This window comes from Diorhabda sublineata, chromosome 2, assembly GCF_026230105.1.
Source record: "Diorhabda sublineata isolate icDioSubl1.1 chromosome 2, icDioSubl1.1, whole genome shotgun sequence".
In the NCBI taxonomy this organism is placed as follows: Eukaryota; Metazoa; Arthropoda; class Insecta; order Coleoptera; family Chrysomelidae; genus Diorhabda; species Diorhabda sublineata.
In genome coordinates this window covers 12,667,877-12,687,199 of record NC_079475.1, presented here as the reverse complement: position 1 = coordinate 12,687,199, position 19,323 = coordinate 12,667,877, and the positions used below count along the sequence as shown (strand labels likewise).

General features: G+C 32.0%; 1 protein-coding gene across 2 annotated transcripts; it reads left to right on the top strand.

The window, feature by feature from the left end:
• The first annotated feature begins 1,800 nt into the window (after positions 1 to 1,800).
• Positions 1,801 to 13,575, top strand: LOC130453244 (DNA damage-regulated autophagy modulator protein 2-like). 2 transcript variants are annotated; one of them, XM_056792874.1, is made up of 6 exons: positions 1,801 to 3,036; positions 5,328 to 5,449; positions 8,192 to 8,418; positions 10,069 to 10,207; positions 11,862 to 12,027; positions 12,086 to 12,474. In XM_056792874.1, exons 1-6 carry the CDS (start codon positions 2,966 to 2,968, stop codon positions 12,102 to 12,104), a joined length of 744 nt encoding a protein of 247 aa, XP_056648852.1. In that variant the 5' UTR covers positions 1,801 to 2,965; the 3' UTR covers positions 12,105 to 12,474. The 2 variants fall into 2 exon arrangements, with proteins under 2 accessions (XP_056648852.1, XP_056648851.1); XM_056792873.1 differs by having other exon boundaries at positions 11,862 to 13,575.
• Positions 13,576 to 19,323: the final 5,748 nt, after the last annotated feature.

Sequence of the window (19,323 nt, the reverse complement as noted above, 5' to 3'; positions counted from 1 at the left end):
CTTATTAGAATTGTTAATTAATTTTTTTGCATTTCAATAATTTAATTTTAGAATTAGAATAGGAGTGAACAACTTATGTTTATAATTAATCTATCTAATAAGTCCAAAAAGAATCCTTGGAATAAAAAAACGACCTCATCGTTTTATTCAAAATCAAATTAAACAGAATGGAAATTTTTTTTCCAAAACATTGAACCAGCAATTTCCTGAACTTCTTGTGGTATGATAAGCCACTCCACGACGATCATCATGAAACTATATACATAGACTATTATGATACGAGAAATCGATTTATCATATCTATTTTATGCGGAAACATTTACTTCCGGAGATAACGGAAGTAGCAATTATCTCAGAAAGGTTACATATATCGAACCATTGATAACTTTGTTTTATAGATCTCAAGATCTGTGTGTGAAAAGTCATTATGATTGACGGACGTTTCTGTGAAGAAGTAAGCTAATCAATCATTTTTATCATAAAACCTAACCCTACAAAAGTTACTAAATTAATCATTTTATCTATGATTTTTCGTGAAAATAATGCATTTGCATACTTTTTCCAGAGGAACTCTTCTGCTCATGCGTCAATAATCATGACTTTTCACACAGAGATGGGTCTTGATGAGATCTATCGAACAAAGTTATCCATAAATTTCTCGTAATATTAATAGAGTTGTAGATGATGATCGTTGTAGGGTGGCTTATCATTAATTGTGCCCTTCTAGTATTTATTTCCATCTGAGGGACGTCTCCGTTGTCTAAATGGATTTCTTTGTAGTTATCTACCTACTTCTTTTTACAGATGACACTCTAATATAGTTAACATAACTAGCGTCAAATTCGTTAAGATTGTGATCACTTTGAGACATTTCGTTTTGCTTAACCCAAGTAATAGTACAGTGAATAAAGCAAATCACCTCGCTATTTTAAAGACCTTCATGGATTAGTTCGAAATTTTGACAGAAGCTCAAAAATGATGCAAATTACAAACCTGATTTGGTGCCAATGTATGCTTCTACCCCAGGGGTGAATGCCACTCGGAAGTGGAAATTTAAAATTTCAATAACACTGGGAATCGATAGAGAATCGAATTTTATGAAGAAAATGGCGAATGAGATTTTTTATTTAACTTAATAATTTCTGAGTTATTCGCGATTGAAAATTTAAAAAAACACGTTTTTCGACATTTTTTCAAGAAAAACTCGAAAATTACGCATTTTCTGGAAAAAATTATTCATATTAAAATTGAAACTTATAAAAAAATGAAATTAGTCAGTTGGAATTAAATTTTTTAAATAATATTCAGCAGCTTATAAGTCACTGAAAGCCAATTTTTTCTTTTTCATAAATTTTTGCAGAGGTTTGAGCTCAAATAACGGAAAAACGATCATTTTTTCATAAAAATTGTTTTTTAAAGTACTTTTTCAGACCTTTGAAATGAGCTTTCATAAAACCGTCTAGCATGAAAATTAAGCGAGTTATGGCGGAAATAAGTTGAGTAACTCGAAATTTTTTTTTCGATTTTCAAAAAAAACGCTATTTTTTCAAAATATCTCAAAAACTATTGGATCATCGAAAGAATTTTTTTGTAACTAAAATTTAGCTTTTATTTTACAGAACATTTTTGCTCGTATAAAACACTAGAGTATTTTTTACCCTTTAACATATAACTTCTCTGAAGAAAAGGGCCTAGAAGGGCTGCAACTCTTATGGTTTTGTAGCTTATGAAATTCCCTACAAATTGATGTACGGATGAATGTAAAATGTTTAAAGGAAACCCGAGTTATTATTAAAAAACCAAGTACATTTTTCTAGAAATAATTCTGGAAAATCACGAAACGTCTAAGTTTTGATCTTTTTGGAGTATTTATTCTTTTATACATGTCTCCTTTGTATTTATATATCTGGATTCCCACATGTATAAATATATGCAAAAAAATAATATATATATATTTATATTTGAGTTAAAGAGAGGCTCTTTCGTGATGAACACCTGCAGTATAGTTTACAGCGTAACCGTTAGTGTGTTTCGAAATACAAGAGAATTAAAGTTCTGAAGGGTGGTTTTTGGTGGCTGCTTTATTAAAAATATTGAATTTTCTTATACTTGAAGAAAAAAATTCTCCTATTATGATCAAAAATAAAAAAAATTTCATGTTTTTTACAACATTTTTTAAAGAATCTTTGTATGAGGGGTTGTTTTTAAGGGTATAAAGTATCAAAATATTAAAATCATGATACAAAACAATCAACATTTATTATATTTGAAAATAACTATAGCACATTGCCGCTTTATTTCATTAGTTTTCAATTTATTGGAGTCGGGGGTGTTTTTCACCCCATAAAAATAAAAAGCATACTTTACGACCAAGTCAGGTTTGAAGAGGAGGGTAAAATTAACTTAATTCCAAATTTTCAAGAAGATCGATGAAGGTCTTTAAAATTGCGAGGTTTAGGTCAATTTTAAATTTGAATGGCTGTACTATAAACGAATTCAGCTTCCATCAACAAGTTTCTTTAAAATACACTAGTTAACATGAAATTCCTTCTATTTGTGGAAATCTAAGGAATTAATGAGAATATTTTCCTGGTTATATTCTCAATACTATGTGACAGATAAATGCAATATTTTCCTCAAAAAATTGTTATTGTTAATTGAAAAAATATATCAATTACTGTAACCATTATTTTTTATCTTATCACGTATTTTTATGTGCAATACCATAGTAACACAATGTACACAAATACTCCAGAACTAAATAAACGTTCCTAAACGTAAATTCAGACTTTTTTTAACATTTTGTATATAATCTCGCATGGCAGGAAATCCGCAAGGTTAACGTTATAAGTTAATTAAATTTAAAGAAGATTAAGAAACTATTAAATAGTCATTTAGGTATTAATATGTAATTTGGTAGAAGATAATTTCAATTTTGTGTTAAGTGTTAAAGCTTTATTTTGAAATGACTTTCAAAAAGATATACATATGTCCTATCTTGTTTGGACTCTGGCTACCAATCACTGTTATAATTACGTAAGTACCAACTTAATATTAAATTATACAAGCAATGACAGTCTTTAAAATTATTCGATGACATTCAACTAATACTTATAAGTACATACAGTCTGTTCAATATTTCAATTTCTGTTCGCTTTACAAAAAAAAATTCAAGCCCTCTGCCTTTAAAATTATACAACAACATTGTAACTGCCTCTAGGTGTACATAACCCAACATTTCCTTCCTGAAATATTTCATTTGAGTGTAGTTTATAATGCAATTAACTGAAAATCTAACTAGATAAAGTAGAAACTCCATATTCTATGAATTTGAATTACGTTTGAATGTATGCAAGCAATCGTTTGAATTTTTAATGCAAGTGACGTTTTTATATTCATGGTGGTACCTATGATCCTTTAATCGCCGAAGAGCAGCTTTTTGGGTATCCAATCAAAGACGTGCATTGTTATTCGTCAAGTCCCATATGTTGCAGGTTTTCTGCGGTTTCCCTGCAACCTGTTGAACCGGTTCTTCAGCCAAATGACCGACGATGGGGAATAATGCAGCCGCAGCTGTAGCCACCCCAAATTAAATTTAAAATAAACAAAAAAACACAAAACTCTAAAAAACTTTTTCATTCGGCCAAAATCTCCCGCTAGAAATAGTTAGGCAAACACATCCCAACGAAACCACCACAACCCCAGCCCTGCAGAGGAGCTATTCCTATGTCAGGGCCTACTCAAACAAACCACATTCCTTATCCTACCAAAGTTGAACCAACGAATGTCTCTATCTCTCTTAAGTCCAATATCCGATCAGAGCTGAATTATGAAATGGAGGTTGCTCACAATATGATCAGAAATATTGAGAGATACTTCTTGACGACTATTTGAACTTGAGAGCCCTACATACCCATTTTCATTTTATTAAAGTTGCTATAAGAAAATTCTATACGCGACCTGTTTGGTAAAAAATGTTTGGCTAAACTGATACGTAATTATCAATATTTTTATTATAAATTTTAACAGCATATGATCTTAATAAGATTATAGTAGTTGCAATTCCCTATCTTGTTTTTATAAGACTATTTTTTGAGTAACTACCAAATCGTCTGATTTAATATAACGATTTTATTGTTATTAGATGGAATAGGAACTGAATATTGCTAAGAATTTTCCGTATCCAATTAGGGGAGACTTGAATTTCTGCTGCTTTGTATTACGTCACTTAATAAGTCGTATGACTGACACACAGATGGCATTGCCATTGTCAAATCCATATGATGTTTATGGAATACCAACTTTCAAAAGACTATGTGGAAAATTTCATGACATTTTGATAAGTCAGAAAAAAATGACAGTCATTCAAGTGAAGCTACTTCTGTTATTTTCAAAACAATTTCGTCTGTTAATTTTCAATGCTTCTTGATGAAAAAAAGTGTACAAGCTCAGCAATGGCTTCAAAAGTGTTATTCGGACTCTGCTCCATCTAAAAAATCCATTTGTTAATGGTTTGATGAATTTAAACGTGGTTGTACAGATACCGATGATGGTGAACGTTCTGGTCGTCCAATTATTGTGGTTATTCCAAAAAAAAAACCTCAAATTGGTTATATCCAATCGTAAATCGAAATTGCTTGAGGTAGCTGACTCTAAAGATATCAATTATGCATGAACATTTAACCATGAGCTGCGTTTACTCACAGTCGATCAAAATAAACAACTTATTGATAATTCAGAGCAGTATTTGGCCATGTTTATACCTACAAAATCAGATTTTTTGCGTCGACATGCGACAACTGATGAAACATAGGTCCATTACTTCAAATCAAAACGATCATCATCTGAGTGGACTACAGCCGATGAATAACAGTCAGCCGGGAAGGTTATGGCTCTAGTATCTTGGGATGCGCATGGAATATTGTCCATCGACTATGTTCAAAAGGGAGAGACAATCAGTAGCGAGTTGTTGGATCATTTGAATGCAAAAATCTAAGAAAACGGCTTCATATGTCGAAAAAAACAACACCTTTTCACCAAGACAATGTACCTATTCACAAGTCGATGCCAACGATGTTTAAATTGAAACAATTACACTTCCAATTGCCTCCTCATCCACCATATAGTCCAGATCTGTCTCCCAGTGACTACTACAATTGTTAAAACTGAAGTTAATTTAAGGCAACGAGATGTTAAAGAATCGTTAAAATGATTGTATTGCTCTTGAAGGAGATTATATTGATGGCAAAAACAATATGTTTTTCTTAATTAGTCATATGACTTTCTGAAATATGTGATATCCTCAAAAACTTTTTATTTTGTTGTAGATACTCCGTTTCAGTCTTAACAGAACATGTAAGACCTATTCTACCTTATATAAGTGATACTGGTACATGGGCTCCGGAAAGCTGCATATTTGGAATTATGGTTTCTATAGGAGCTGTAATGTGTAAGTAAATTGTCACTTGTATTGGCAAGAAGTTTAGTTAAACAATGACCGTTGTAGGCATTAGAATTGGGTAATTTAAGGTGTTTTGTTAAAGCGGCATTTTTCCGTTATAATACGACTTTCAAAATAACTTGATCTGGACGTTATTAATTTTTGAATAAAATTCTTATTTACTTAAAAAGAAAATACATATACGTGGTTTTATATTCCTTATCCTTTTGCCATTTTTCTGGTAGTTTTATCGACATCTTCATCATTGTTAAGTTGTTTTCAAAACGAAATTTTCTCATTCAGAAAATGTAATTGTATTTACAGTATAATATTCACCCTTAGATCAAGTTTCTTAATTTCATACGGCTTCCACAACACGTTATTAACCTCTTAAGAAATGATTTTATTGCGTTTTAACCAAAACATCATAGATTTCTATACGGTTGATTAAATTCCGTGAAATTTATTCATGTGGCAGACAAACATCAAGTTTTTAGTATAATCACCCTTTTTAGAATAATTCCAAACTATTTTACCACGGAAACATTAAAACTAATTACGTTTAGTACCCTCGCCCCAAATAAGACACATTTCTCTTCCATGTTTCTATGCATAGCAGCCTTTTCTATAGTGAAAATAAATCACATAGCAAAATTCCTCAGAAATTCTATTCGAAAATCATATATGATCAGCATCATTAAGTTTGATCGATGCTGCTGATGGTTCTAAATGATAGAATCAACTGGTAGCTTAAGAGTTAGCACTTCAAAGATCTCCATTAGTTTCAAACGCTCCAACTCCACTACCACAGGGATCTAAATCCACTTTGACACTGAGACTCATCATAGCTAGAGAACGATCCAAGAAACTTCGTAAACAAAAAAAACAGAAAGATGAAGACAAAAAACTTAATTATTGAAAAATTACAGTCTGATTTAAAAAAAATATAAGAAAAGATTAGAAAGGCTAACAAAAAAGCAAAGGAATTAATTCTTAATACAAAGATGATTCGATTAGCTGAAGATCCCGCTACTAGTCGAGATGTAGTTAAAAAATAACCATTCGGAGATGATTTAGAGCAACAAATATCAGAAAATTTGTCTAATCTTAATAATGGTCAAGAAATAAAGGCAGCAAAGAAGTTACTGGTACGATCAGATGTGGAAAGAAGGAAAGTTTGGAGATATAAAAAGAGAATACTGACGTATAAAAAATTTGGAAGTCGCATCAGCAGAAAAATATTTCCCTGTCTGTTTCGATGCACCGCAGCCCTTTCTATAGTGAAAATGAATCACATGGCAAAATTCTTCAGAAATTCTACTCAAAAATCATATATGACCAGCATCATCAAGTTTGATCGATGATGCTGATGGTGAATCAACTATTATCTGAAGAGTTAGCACTTCTAAGATCTCCGACGGTTTGAAGCGCTACAACTCCAAAACCACAGGAATCTAAATCCAAGTGTGGAGATATAAAAACAAAATAATGATTTATAGAAAAATTTGGGACTCAAATAAGCAGAAAAATATTTCTAAACAAACATGATGCTTAAAGGACAAAGTAATGAAGTTTTTGGAAGATAATAAATACAGCAAAGTCGCCGCAGGAACGAAAGAATCCGTTATGAAGAATAAAATCAGAGAACAGAAAAGACATAGATAAGACACGTTGAAGAATCTGCATAAGAATTTTGGATTGTTGCTTTAATAGTTGAGTTGACAGAGATACATGCTTGTATAAACAATTGATTATCAGCGCTTTATACAATGCAGAAAGTACCCAAAATACCAACTGTTAGTCCAGTTATGTTGTTGTAGTTACAAAGAAGGATGTCTGGAGATAAGCTGCTATGTTTGCTAAAAAAAACATTCAATTTATTGATGACATTGATGATTTACGGAAGATAGAATGTAAACAAAGGATTTCACCGCGAGAAATTGTAACAGACCCGAAAACGAGAAAAGACAGGACTGTTATAAAACCAAAAAAGGCTGGAAATCATATTTCGATAGGTGAAGTTATACAAAAACTAGAGAATGATTCACTTAAAGTTTTGAGCCACAAAAGAAATCATTGAAAGAGTCACTTACTGAAAAAGATGCTGTAATTCTGATGGATTTTAGGGAGAATTACAGCACAAAGTATAGTGAAGAAATCCATTTTGGTTAGGTTAACTTTCCCCACACACGGTAGTAATACATTTCAAAAACTTCAGAAGGTCGTACTGTACTGTTTCTGATAACTTAGTTGTGTTAAGTCTCAAGAAATAAGCAATTCTCTTCTACTTTACTTGTTTAGGTTAGGTTAGGTTAGATTAGGTCAGGTTATGTTAGGTTAGAAGTCTATTATATATATATATATATATATATATATATATATATATATATATATATATATTTGGTTTTATTTCAATCCCACGCGTATGCCATCAGTCCCCTGGCAGCATATTTATTTAAAATCGTCGTACGTGTTATTACACGTTGTTAACGTTCTTAAAAATATCTTGATAAACACACTACGCTGATTTCCTGGCAAAAATTAGCCAAAAATGATGGGCCACTATTTAATTAAAATAATTTCATTTTGATTAGAACGATCCATATTCTAATTTATACTTCATTTATATTCTTCATAATTTGCCATTATCTTTTTATCGAATTTTGGTATTTCGTTTTATTTACAAATCGGTAAACTCTCAAGGGTTTACGTTTCCACCATATAGCTCATTTAATCTAATCTCATTTGTAGGGTGGATTATTTCGTACGTCAGATATATGCATATAGCAGAGATACAAGAAAAAAATGACATATCAGGACCCATGAAAAAATTGAATAAATATAGTTTGTATATAGCAACATTAAGTGTTTTTGGTACTTTGATTGTAGCAAATTTTCAAGTGACTGAAATATTTATAGTTCATTTAATGGGAGCTAGTTTATGTTTTGGGTTTGGACTTTTATATCAAATGTCTCAGGTAAGTTGTAATCATTGTAAAGTTTCATTCAAATCCTAGAAAAAGAGAACTATATTGATACAGTATTGTAAATACGAGGGCAGTTTGATATCTAGGAACACATATCTAATTAAGTATTTATTTCTTCAATTTCTTATTTCTCGGACCTTTTGATATTTTAATGTTTTTGATTTTAGGTTTCTTCTGTTTTAAAATTAGTTTGTTTTTAATAATTTTTAAAAAATTAATAAATAATTCACGTTTCGACTAATTTTAAATCAAAATATAATATTGAAATTGACATGGACAATTTGCGTATTCATATTAATCAATAGATCACCTACATCATGAACATCGAAATAAGAATAAAATCAAAATAAAAATTTGTTTAAGTCTTTTTTATCATTTATAGCTTTTTCATTCTTATCAATGTGAACCATTTCTAAAAAATCTCTTTTTCGTGTATTAGATTCCGTTCCAAGGACTTTTAAATCTTTATAATTGAATTTATGTGTTTTTGATATTTCATGGTTCGATAATGCAGTTTAATTTTTTTTTATCGTATTGATGATCTTTTATTCTATTTTCTAAATATTGGGAGGTCTGACCTATGTAGACAACGTCACAATTAGTACAAGGCAATTGATATAAAATATTAATTCTTTTGTTTTTTTGGTGTTTAAGATTTTAATATTTATTAAAATAATTTGATAATTTTTGTGCTTGTAAATATGGTACATTGTGTGGTACATATGGATATTTCATTCCTGTTTGGTTTTTTAATTGATTGTAGTATCTGTTTATCCTTTTCTTGAATATGTTATTTATCATTTTTTCCGAATAATTATTTTCTTTCAATGCAATTTTTCCGTTTTGAATAGCTAAGCATCTAAATTCAGGATTTGATAATTGGATAGATCTATCAGCAAAACTCACTGATCTTTATTGTAATATAGGATGATTTGAATTGAAATTCAAATATCTTGAGGACCAACTTGGTTTCGTATACCATTTTATTATTTTGATTGAATTGAATTTTTTATTCTTGTTTCCAATGTGATTGACGATGATACATAGGTAGGTATAAGAAAGTATACATGAATTGTTTTTATTTTTACCCCTGAAATCATTAAAATAGAAAAAACCGGGTGGTTCTATTTAAAAAAATAAAGAAATTTGATATTTATGAAGTTAAACTTTTTATACACACCCTGTATAAAATAAAAAAATGTTCAAATTAGATTTAAATATGTCTAACCTTGTTAAAAGTAAACGAACAGAAACCATTTTCATATCTGCAAGGGTAACCTCGTAAAAAAATAATTTATAAGGGTCTGCAACGGTCAAATTTTTTCCAAAAAAAACTCAAAAAGTATGCATTTTTCGGAAAAAGTTTTAGACAAAAGTATACTAAAATTTCACGTAAATTTCAAAAATGTATTAATATACATGGTGTCCTATTTAAAATAACAAAGTTACAGTCGATTTCCGCTAGAACCGGAACCTATAAGCGGATGTCTTCGGGTATATCGATGTTCTTTCTCTCTCCTCCAAAAGTACAATTTAACTTACAGACCGCTCTGTCTATCGTTAATATTAACTCTATACTAGAAATACGAAGATTTCTAGTTTTAAGAAAAGAGGTCATATGATATAAATATTTCATTTTAGGTGATATTATCTTTCAAGATGTTTCCTCTAATAGGTCATAAGATACTAAATTTATTCCGATTATTTTTAACAATACTGACGGCGGCGTCCTTCATGAGTACAAGTATTTGTGGTTACATATCGATGATTAACTTCAGAGGTAAGAGAACGATGAAACTATTTTTCAAATTTATGGAAACTAAGGCGACAAATATGTGGCGTAGTCCATGAGTTCTTAGTATAACATAGAAAGGTCTTTAATAACAAATACATACTGTGACTATTTTTTAATATATTTTAATTCCACGCACTTTTCAAAACGTCTGATTAAAGTTTCTATGCTGCATCTTTGGAGTCAACCGCTTGTTTAATTTCATCGTCGCTGTTGAATCTTTTACAAAAAATAGTCGTACGGGACTAGATCAGGATTATATGGTGAGAGGTCAATCTCTGTAAAGCCACATTCGTGTACAGTGGCCTTGGAAAGCGAAGCTGTGTGAATTGGACCTCAGCTGATTTTTCCGTTCCTTGTTTCGTTAATTTTTAATACAACTGCCTTGGTACGTCAGAGTTCAAGGTTGTATTCGATTTCTCATTGTATTCGATTTCTCAAAGTCTCAAAATATTGTAACCATTATTTTTTTGGTGATTTTTGCTTTTTTGTGGCACGGTCTCGCCTTTCCGTTGCCACTCTATGGAGTCTCTATTGGATATCGGATCATCATAAAAGATCATAGTTTCATCACCCGTTACAACTAATCGGATTACAAATTTTGGTGCTTGCGCAAAGCTCTAAAAATCGCTCACAACATTTTACTCGACGCCACTTTTGAATTGAGGATTCGAGGCACCCACTTTGCATTAAATTTCGTCACAATTGCATACTCGTATAGGATCCTTAGAACACTAATTTTTAAAATATGCTGCAATTTCTTTTGTTTTTAGGCGCTGGAATAATTTCTAATAATTCTCGTCCTTTTCGAAACAACTTTTAATTTTTTAAAACTATGTACACAAGTCACTGTACACAGCCTCCATTTTGTTTTTGATTTGTGTTCATTTGCAGCGCGAAAATGAATTTGAAACATTTCTAAAAACAACTTATCTGAGTGGTCTTCAAGCTCTACTATAATGAAATGAATCTAAGCAGCAAGTTGAAACTTTGCGTGAAGCTTATTGAGACTTGTCACTGATGCGTGCTTAAAGATTTTTGCAAACGCACTCTATTTACTATATGAGGCCAAACAATCATGGACCACGCTACATAATTTCTTTTTTAATCGCAAGTACTATTGAACACTGATCAATTGGATCAAATCACTTGGCTATATTTTGAGTAGTAAGCTACTTTAAAATACGAATATGGTGCTTAGATTTGCCTCCATGAGGAACTTCTTCTGTTTGCAGATCTATGTAGCTACACCTCTTCACAAGCAGAATGATGATTTCATCACTTTTCTTTTCTCGTTTTCTCTTATTTTTTCATTACTTTATTTTTTTTATCTTTATCTTCACTCGATGTTTTAGAATTATTCTTCTCAATGTTTTTCGTTCTGGTCCATTTCAGCAATTGAATTATCTTTAAACGGAGTGCTGCAAAAAATTTCTAGTCTTTCTTACATAACCCACCTAGTAGCAGGTCCACCATTATAACAGCAACAATCGCTCAAGCAGGTTCAAAATTAATTAAATTAATTTAAAATCCACCTAACCTTAATGTCAATTCGTCAATTTTTGTTTGCTAGTGGGTCAGAGGCGAGGGAAACAGATCAGCCCTTGAATATGTTCTATCGTTTAGATTATATTTATTTTAGGTGAAGATTTAACTAAATGGAAACCCGATGACGGAGGATACTTTTATCATATAATTAGTGCGATATCAGAATACGTCCTCGTAACAGCAACAGTGTTGCATATTGCCACTTTTGTACACGAATTTAGGGATATAGAAATTCACCAACCTATAGTTACTACAAAAACGTATGTGACTAATAATTTGAACATGTGAGCAATTAATAATTTTGGCTGATTTCTGTAGGAAAAGAAACGATATTTAAAAGCGGGGAAGCATAGTCAACTTATTGTATATTAAATTTGTTCATAGAAATGGGAAATAGGCCTAAAATTGCATACTATTTTTTTCTATTTAGTACTACTTGAAAACGGGAAACTGCCGAATTATTGGGTAGCTAGGCGTAATGAAGTGAACCTCGCACTTATAAAGGACTCGCGAGGTTTCTTCAGGAGACCCAGAAAAAAATGAATTTCCTTCATAAAACTGACTGTATTTGGAATGTAACACACCGTATAAAATTTTTAATAAAACAATTACTGGATAGCTGGGCGTAATGAAGTGAACCTCACGCTTATAAAGGACTCGCAAGGTTTCTTTAGCAGATCCAGAAAAAAATCAATTTCCTTCGTAAAACTGGCTGTATTTGGAATGTAACATAATGTATAAAATTTTTAATAAAACAATTACTGGATAGCTGGGCGTAATGAAGTGAACCTCGCGCTTATAAAGGACTCGCAAGGTTTCTTTAGCAGATCCAGAAAAAAATCAATTTCCTTCGTAAAACTGACTGTATTTGGAATGTAACATAATGTATAAAATTTTTAATAAAACAATTACTGGATAGCTGGGCGTAATGAAGTGAACCTCGCGCTTATAAAGGACTCGCAAGGTTTCTTTAGCAGATCCAGAAAAAAATCAATTTCCTTCGTAAAACTGACTGTATTTGGAATGTAACATAATGTATAAAATTTTTAATAAAACAATTACTGGATAGCTGGGCGTAATGAAGTGAACCTCACGCTTATAAAGGACTCGCAAGGTTTCTTTAGCAGATCCAGAAAAAAATCAATTTCCTTCGTAAAACTGACTGTATTTGGAATGTAACATAATGTATAAAAATTTTAACAAAACAATTACTGGATAGCTGGCCGTAATGAAGTGAACCTCGCACTTATAAAGGACTCGCAAGGTTTCTTTAGCAGATCCAGAAAAAAATCAATTTCTTTCGTAAAACTGGCTGTATTTGGAATGTAACATACTGTATAAAAATTTTAATAAAACAATTACTGGATAGCTGGGCGTAATGAAGTGAACCTCGCGCTTATAAAAGACTCGCAAGGTTTCTTTAGCAGATCCAGAAAAAAATCAATTTCCTTCGTAAAACTGACTGTATTTGGAATGTAACATACTGTATAAAAATTTTAACAAAACAATTACTGGATAGCTGGGCGTAATGAAGTGAACCTCGCACTTATAAAGGACTCGCAAGGTTTCTTTAGCAGATCCAGAAAAAAATCAATTTCCTTCGTAAAACTGACTGTATTTGGAATGTAACATACTGTATAAAAATTTTAATAAAACAATTACTGGATAGCTGGGCGTAATGAAGTGAACCTCGCACTTATAAAGGACTCGCGAGGTTTCTTTAGCAGATCCAGAAAAAAATCAATTTCCTTCGTAAAACTGACTGTATTTGGAATGTAACATACTGTATAAAAATTTTAATAAAAAAATTACTGTATAGCTGGGCGTAATGAAGTGAACCTCGCACTTATAAAGGACTCGCCAGGTTTCTTCAGGAGACCCAGAAAAAAATCAATTTCCTTCATAAAACTGACTGTATTTTAAATGAGACATATTGTATAAAATTTTTAATAAAACAATTACTGGATAGCTGGGCGTAATGAAGTGAACCTCGCACTTATAAAGGACTCGCCAGGTTTCTTTAGCAGATTCAGAAAAAAATCAATTTCCTTCGTAAAACTGACTGTATTTTGAATGAAACATACTGTATAAAATTTTTAATAAAACAATTACTGGATAGCTGGGCGTAATGAAGTGAACCTCGCACTTATAAAGGACTCGCAAGGTTTCTTTAGCAGATCCAGAAAAAAATCAATTTCCTTCGTAAAACTGGCTGTATTTGGAATGTAACATACTGTATAAAATTTTTAATAAAACAATTACTGGATAGCTGGGCGTAATGAAGTGAACCTCGCACTTATAAAGGACTCGCGAGGTTTCTTTAGCAGATCCAGAAAAAAATCAATTTCCTTCGTAAAACTGACTGTATTTGGAATGTAACATACTGTATAAAAATTTTAATAAAAAAATTACTGTATAGCTGGGCGTAATGAAGTGAACCTCGCACTTATAAAGGACTCGCCAGGTTTCTTCAGGAGACCCAGAAAAAAATCAATTTCCTTCATAAAACTGACTGTATTTTAAATGAGACATATTGTATAAAATTTTTAATAAAACAATTACTGGATAGCTGGGCGTAATGAAGTGAACCTCGCACTTATAAAGGACTCGCCAGGTTTCTTTAGCAGATTCAGAAAAAAATCAATTTCCTTCGTAAAACTGACTGTATTTTGAATGAAACATACTGTATAAAATTTTTAATAAAACAATTACTGGATAGCTGGGCGTAATGAAGTGAACCTCGCACTTATAAAGGACTCGCAAGGTTTCTTTAGCAGATCCAGAAAAAAATCAATTTCCTTCGTAAAACTGGCTGTATTTGGAATGTAACATACTGTATAAAATTTTTAATAAAACAATTACTGGATAGCTGGGCGTAATGAAGTGAACCTCGCGCTTATAAAGGACTCGCAAGGTTTCTTTAGCAGATCCAGAAAAAAATCAATTTCCTTCGTAAAACTGGCTGTATTTGGAATGTAACATACTGTATAAAATTTTTAATAAAACAATTACTGGATAGCTGGGCGTAATGAAGTGAACCTCGCACTTATAAAGGACTCGCAAGGTTTCTTTAGCAGATCCAGAAAAAAATCAATTTCCTTCGTAAAACTGGCTGTATTTGGAATGTAACATACCGTATAAAATTTTTAATAAAACAATTACTGGATAGCTGGGCGTAATGAAGTGAACCTCACGCTTATAAAGGACTCGCAAGGTTTCTTTAGCAGATCCAGAAAAAAATCAATTTCCTTCGTAAAACTGACTGTATTTGGAATGTAACATAATGTATAAAAATTTTAACAAAACAATTACTGGATAGCTGGGCGTAATGAAGTGAACCTCACGCTTATAAAGGACTCGCAAGGTTTCTTTAGCAGATCCAGAAAAAAATCAATTTCCTTCGTAAAACTGACTGTATTTGGAATGTAACATAATGTATAAAAATTTTAACAAAACAATTACTGGATAGCTGGGCGTAATGAAGTGAACCTCGCACTTATAAAGGACTCGCAAGGTTTCTTTAGCAGATCCAGAAAAAAATCAATTTCCTTCGTAAAACTGGCTGTATTTGGAATGTAACATACCGTATAAAAATTTTAATAAAAAAATTACTGTATAGCTGGGCGTAATGAAGTGAACCTCGCACTTATAAAGGACTCGCCAGGTTTCTTCAGGAGACCCAGAAAAAAATCAATTTCCTTCATAAAACTGACTGTATTTTAAATGAGACATACTGTATAAAATTTTTAATAAAACAATTACTGGATAGCTGGGCGTAATGAAGTGAACCTCGCACTTATAAAGGACTCGCCAGGTTTCTTTAGCAGATTCAGAAAAAAATCAATTTCCTTCGTAAAACTGACTGTATTTTGAATGAAACATACTGTATAAAATTTTTAATAAAACAATTACTGGATAGCTGGGCGTAATGAAGTGAACCTCGCACTTATAAAGGACTCGCAAGGTTTCTTTAGCAGATCCAGAAAAAAATCAATTTCCTTCGTAAAACTGGCTGTATTTGGAATGTAACATACTGTATAAAATTTTTAATAAAACAATTACTGGATAGCTGGGCGTAATGAAGTGAACCTCGCACTTATAAAGGACTCGCAAGGTTTCTTTAGCAGATCCAGAAAAAAATCAATTTCCTTCGTAAAACTGACTGTTTTGGAATGTAACATAATGTATAAAAATTTTAACAAAACAATTACTGGATAGCTGGGCGTAATGAAGTGAACCTCGCAGTTATAAAGGACTCGCAAGGTTTCTTTAGCAGATCCAGAAAAAAATCAATTTCCTTCGTAAAACTGACTGTTTTGGAATGTAACATACCGTATAAAATTTTTAATAAAACAATTACTGGATAGCTGGGCGTAATGAAGTGAACCTCACGCTTATAAAGGACTCGCAAGGTTTCTTTAGCAGATCCAGAAAAAAATCAATTTCCTTCGTAAAACTGACTGTTTTGGAATGTAACATAATGTATAAAAATTTTAACAAAACAATTACTGGATAGCTGGGCGTAATGAAGTGAACCTCGCAGTTATAAAGGACTCGCAAGGTTTCTTTAGCAGATCCAGAAAAAAATCAATTTCCTTCGTAAAACTGACTGTATTTGGAATGTAACATAATGTATGAAAATTTTAACAAAACAATTACTGGATAGCTGGGCGTAATGAAGTGAACCTCACGCTTATAAAGGACTCGCAAGGTTTCTTCAGCAGATCCAGAAAAAAATCAATTTCCTTCGTAAAACTGACTGTATTTGGAATGTAACATAATGTATAAAAATTTTAACAAAACAATTACTGGATAGCTGGGCGTAATGAAGTGAACCTCGCACTTATAAAGGACTCGCAAGGTTTCTTTAGCAGATCCAGAAAAAAATCAATTTCCTTCGTAAAACTGGCTATATTTGGAATGTAACATACTGTATAAAATTTTTAATAAAACAATTACTGGATAGCTGGGCGTAATGAAGTGAACCTCGCGCTTATAAAGGACTCGCAAGGTTTCTTTAGCAGATCCAGAAAAAAATCAATTTCCTTCGTAAAACTGGCTGTATTTGGAATGTAACATACTGTATAAAATTTTTATTAAAACAATTACTGGATAGCTGGGCGTAATGAAGTGAACCTCGCGCTTATAAAGGACTCGCAAGGTTTCTTTAGCAGATCCAGAAAAAAATCAATTTCCTTCGTAAAACTGGCTGTATTTGGAATGTAACATACCGTATAAAATTTTTAATAAAACAATTACTGGATAGCTGGACGTAATGAAGTGAACCTCACGCTTATAAAGGACTCGCAAGGTTTCTTTAGCAGATCCAGAAAAAAATCAATTTCCTTCGTAAAACTGACTGTATTTGGAATGTAACATACTGTATAAAATTTTTAATAAACAATTACTGGATAGCTGGGCGTAATGAAGTGAACCTCGCACTTATAAAGGACTCGCAAGGTTTCTTTAGCAGATCCAGAAAAAAATCAATTTCCTTCGTAAAACTGACTGTATTTGGAATGTAACATACTGTATAAAAATTTTAATAAAAAAATTACTGTATAGCTGGGCGTAATGAAGTGAACCTCGCACTTATAAAGGACTCGCCAGGTTTCTTCAGGAGACCCAGAAAAAAATCAATTTCCTTCATAAAACTGACTGTATTTTAAATGAGACATACTGTATAAAATTTTTAATAAAACAATTACTGGATAGCTGGGCGTAATGAAGTGAACCTCGCACTTATAAAGGACTCGCAAGGTTTCTTTAGCAGATCCAGAAAAAAATCAATTTCCTTCGTAAAACTGACTGTATTTGGAATGTAACATACTGTATAAAAATTTTAACAAAACAATTACTGGATAGCTGGGCGTAATGAAGTGAACCTCGCACTTATAAAGGACTCGCAAGGTTTCTTTAGCAGATCCAGAAAAAAATCAATTTCCTTCGTAAAACTGACTGTATTTGGAATGTAACATACTGTATAAAAATTTTAACAAAACAATTACTGGATAGCTGGGCGTAATGAAGTGAACCTCACACTTATAAAGGACTCGCAAGGTTTCTTTAGCAGATCCAGAAAAAAATCAATTTCCTTCATAAAACTGACTGTATTTGGAATGCAACATACCGTATAAAAATTTTAATAAAACCATTACTGGGTAGCTGGGCGTAATGAAGTGAACCTCGCACTTATAAAGTACCCGCTAGGTTTCTTTTCTGGATCTAGCAGATCCAGAAAAAAATCAATTTCCTTCGTAAAATTATTTTTATTTCAAATGTGACACACTATATAAAAATATTAATAAAACAATTACTGGGTAGTTGGACTAAATTTTCTAAAGCTTCCGGAATAATACTTTTATTGACACACTTAGAACAACGTTCATTTTTAAATTCTATTGCAAAAAAAATGTCATTAACCATCGATACTTAAAAATACACTCAAAAATATAATCATTTTATACGTACCTGAATAGCATAAAATCGGTATATGTATATTTGGTTTCATTATACTCGTGGCAAATCTTTTTATTAGTGAAAAATCCGGCACTATCCACATGTGTCCACTGCCTGCATTCACAACAACGAAACCACTTCTGGTTACCTTTTACGCAAAAAATTTTGCGCAACAAAAAATACAAAAGGCGTGACTATCATCATCTTTTTCTAAATTTGGTAACCCATACACGCCTTTATTTCTATTTGGCATTTTCTTTTTCTCTTAACTCCAACATAAATTAGCAGCTGGTGAGTACTGCTGAAGTTTTTTTCCTTTTCACTAATATTTCGGTAGATGTGGTACAATGATGGCTCACGTACTTACAACTGATCCATTTCGCGAGCAGTTCTTGGGTGCATTTCACGACATCATGTTCATGACCACGATCTTTCCAGTTTCACTTAGTCAATTACTGGATAGCTGGGCGTAATGAAGTGAACCTCGCACTTATAAAGGACTCGCCAGGTTTCTTTAGCAGATTCAGAAAAAAATCAATTTCCTTCGTAAAACTGACTGTATTTTGAATGAAACATACTGTATAAAAATTTTAATAAAAAAATTACTGTATAGCTGGGCGTAATGAAGTGAACCTCGCACTTATAAAGGACTCGCCAGGTTTCTTTAGCAGATTCAGAAAAAAATCAATTTCCTTCGTAAAACTGACTGTATTTTGAATGAAACATACTGTATAAAATTTTTAATAAAACAATTACTGGGTAGCTGGGCGTAAAGAAGTGAACCTCGCCCTTATAAAGGCCTCGTGAGGTTTCTTCAGGAGACCCAGAAAAAAATCAATTTCCTTCATAAAACTGACTGTATTTGGAATGTAACATACTGTATAAAAATTTTAACAAAACAATTACTGGATAGCTGGGCGTAATGAAGTGAACCTCGCACTTATAAAGGACTCGCAAGGTTTCTTTAGCAGATCCAGAAAAAAATCAATTTCCTTCGTAAAACTGACTGTATTTGGAATGTAACATACTGTATAAAAATTTTAATAAAACAATTACTGGGTAGCTGGGCGTAAAGAAGTGAACCTCGCCCTTATAAA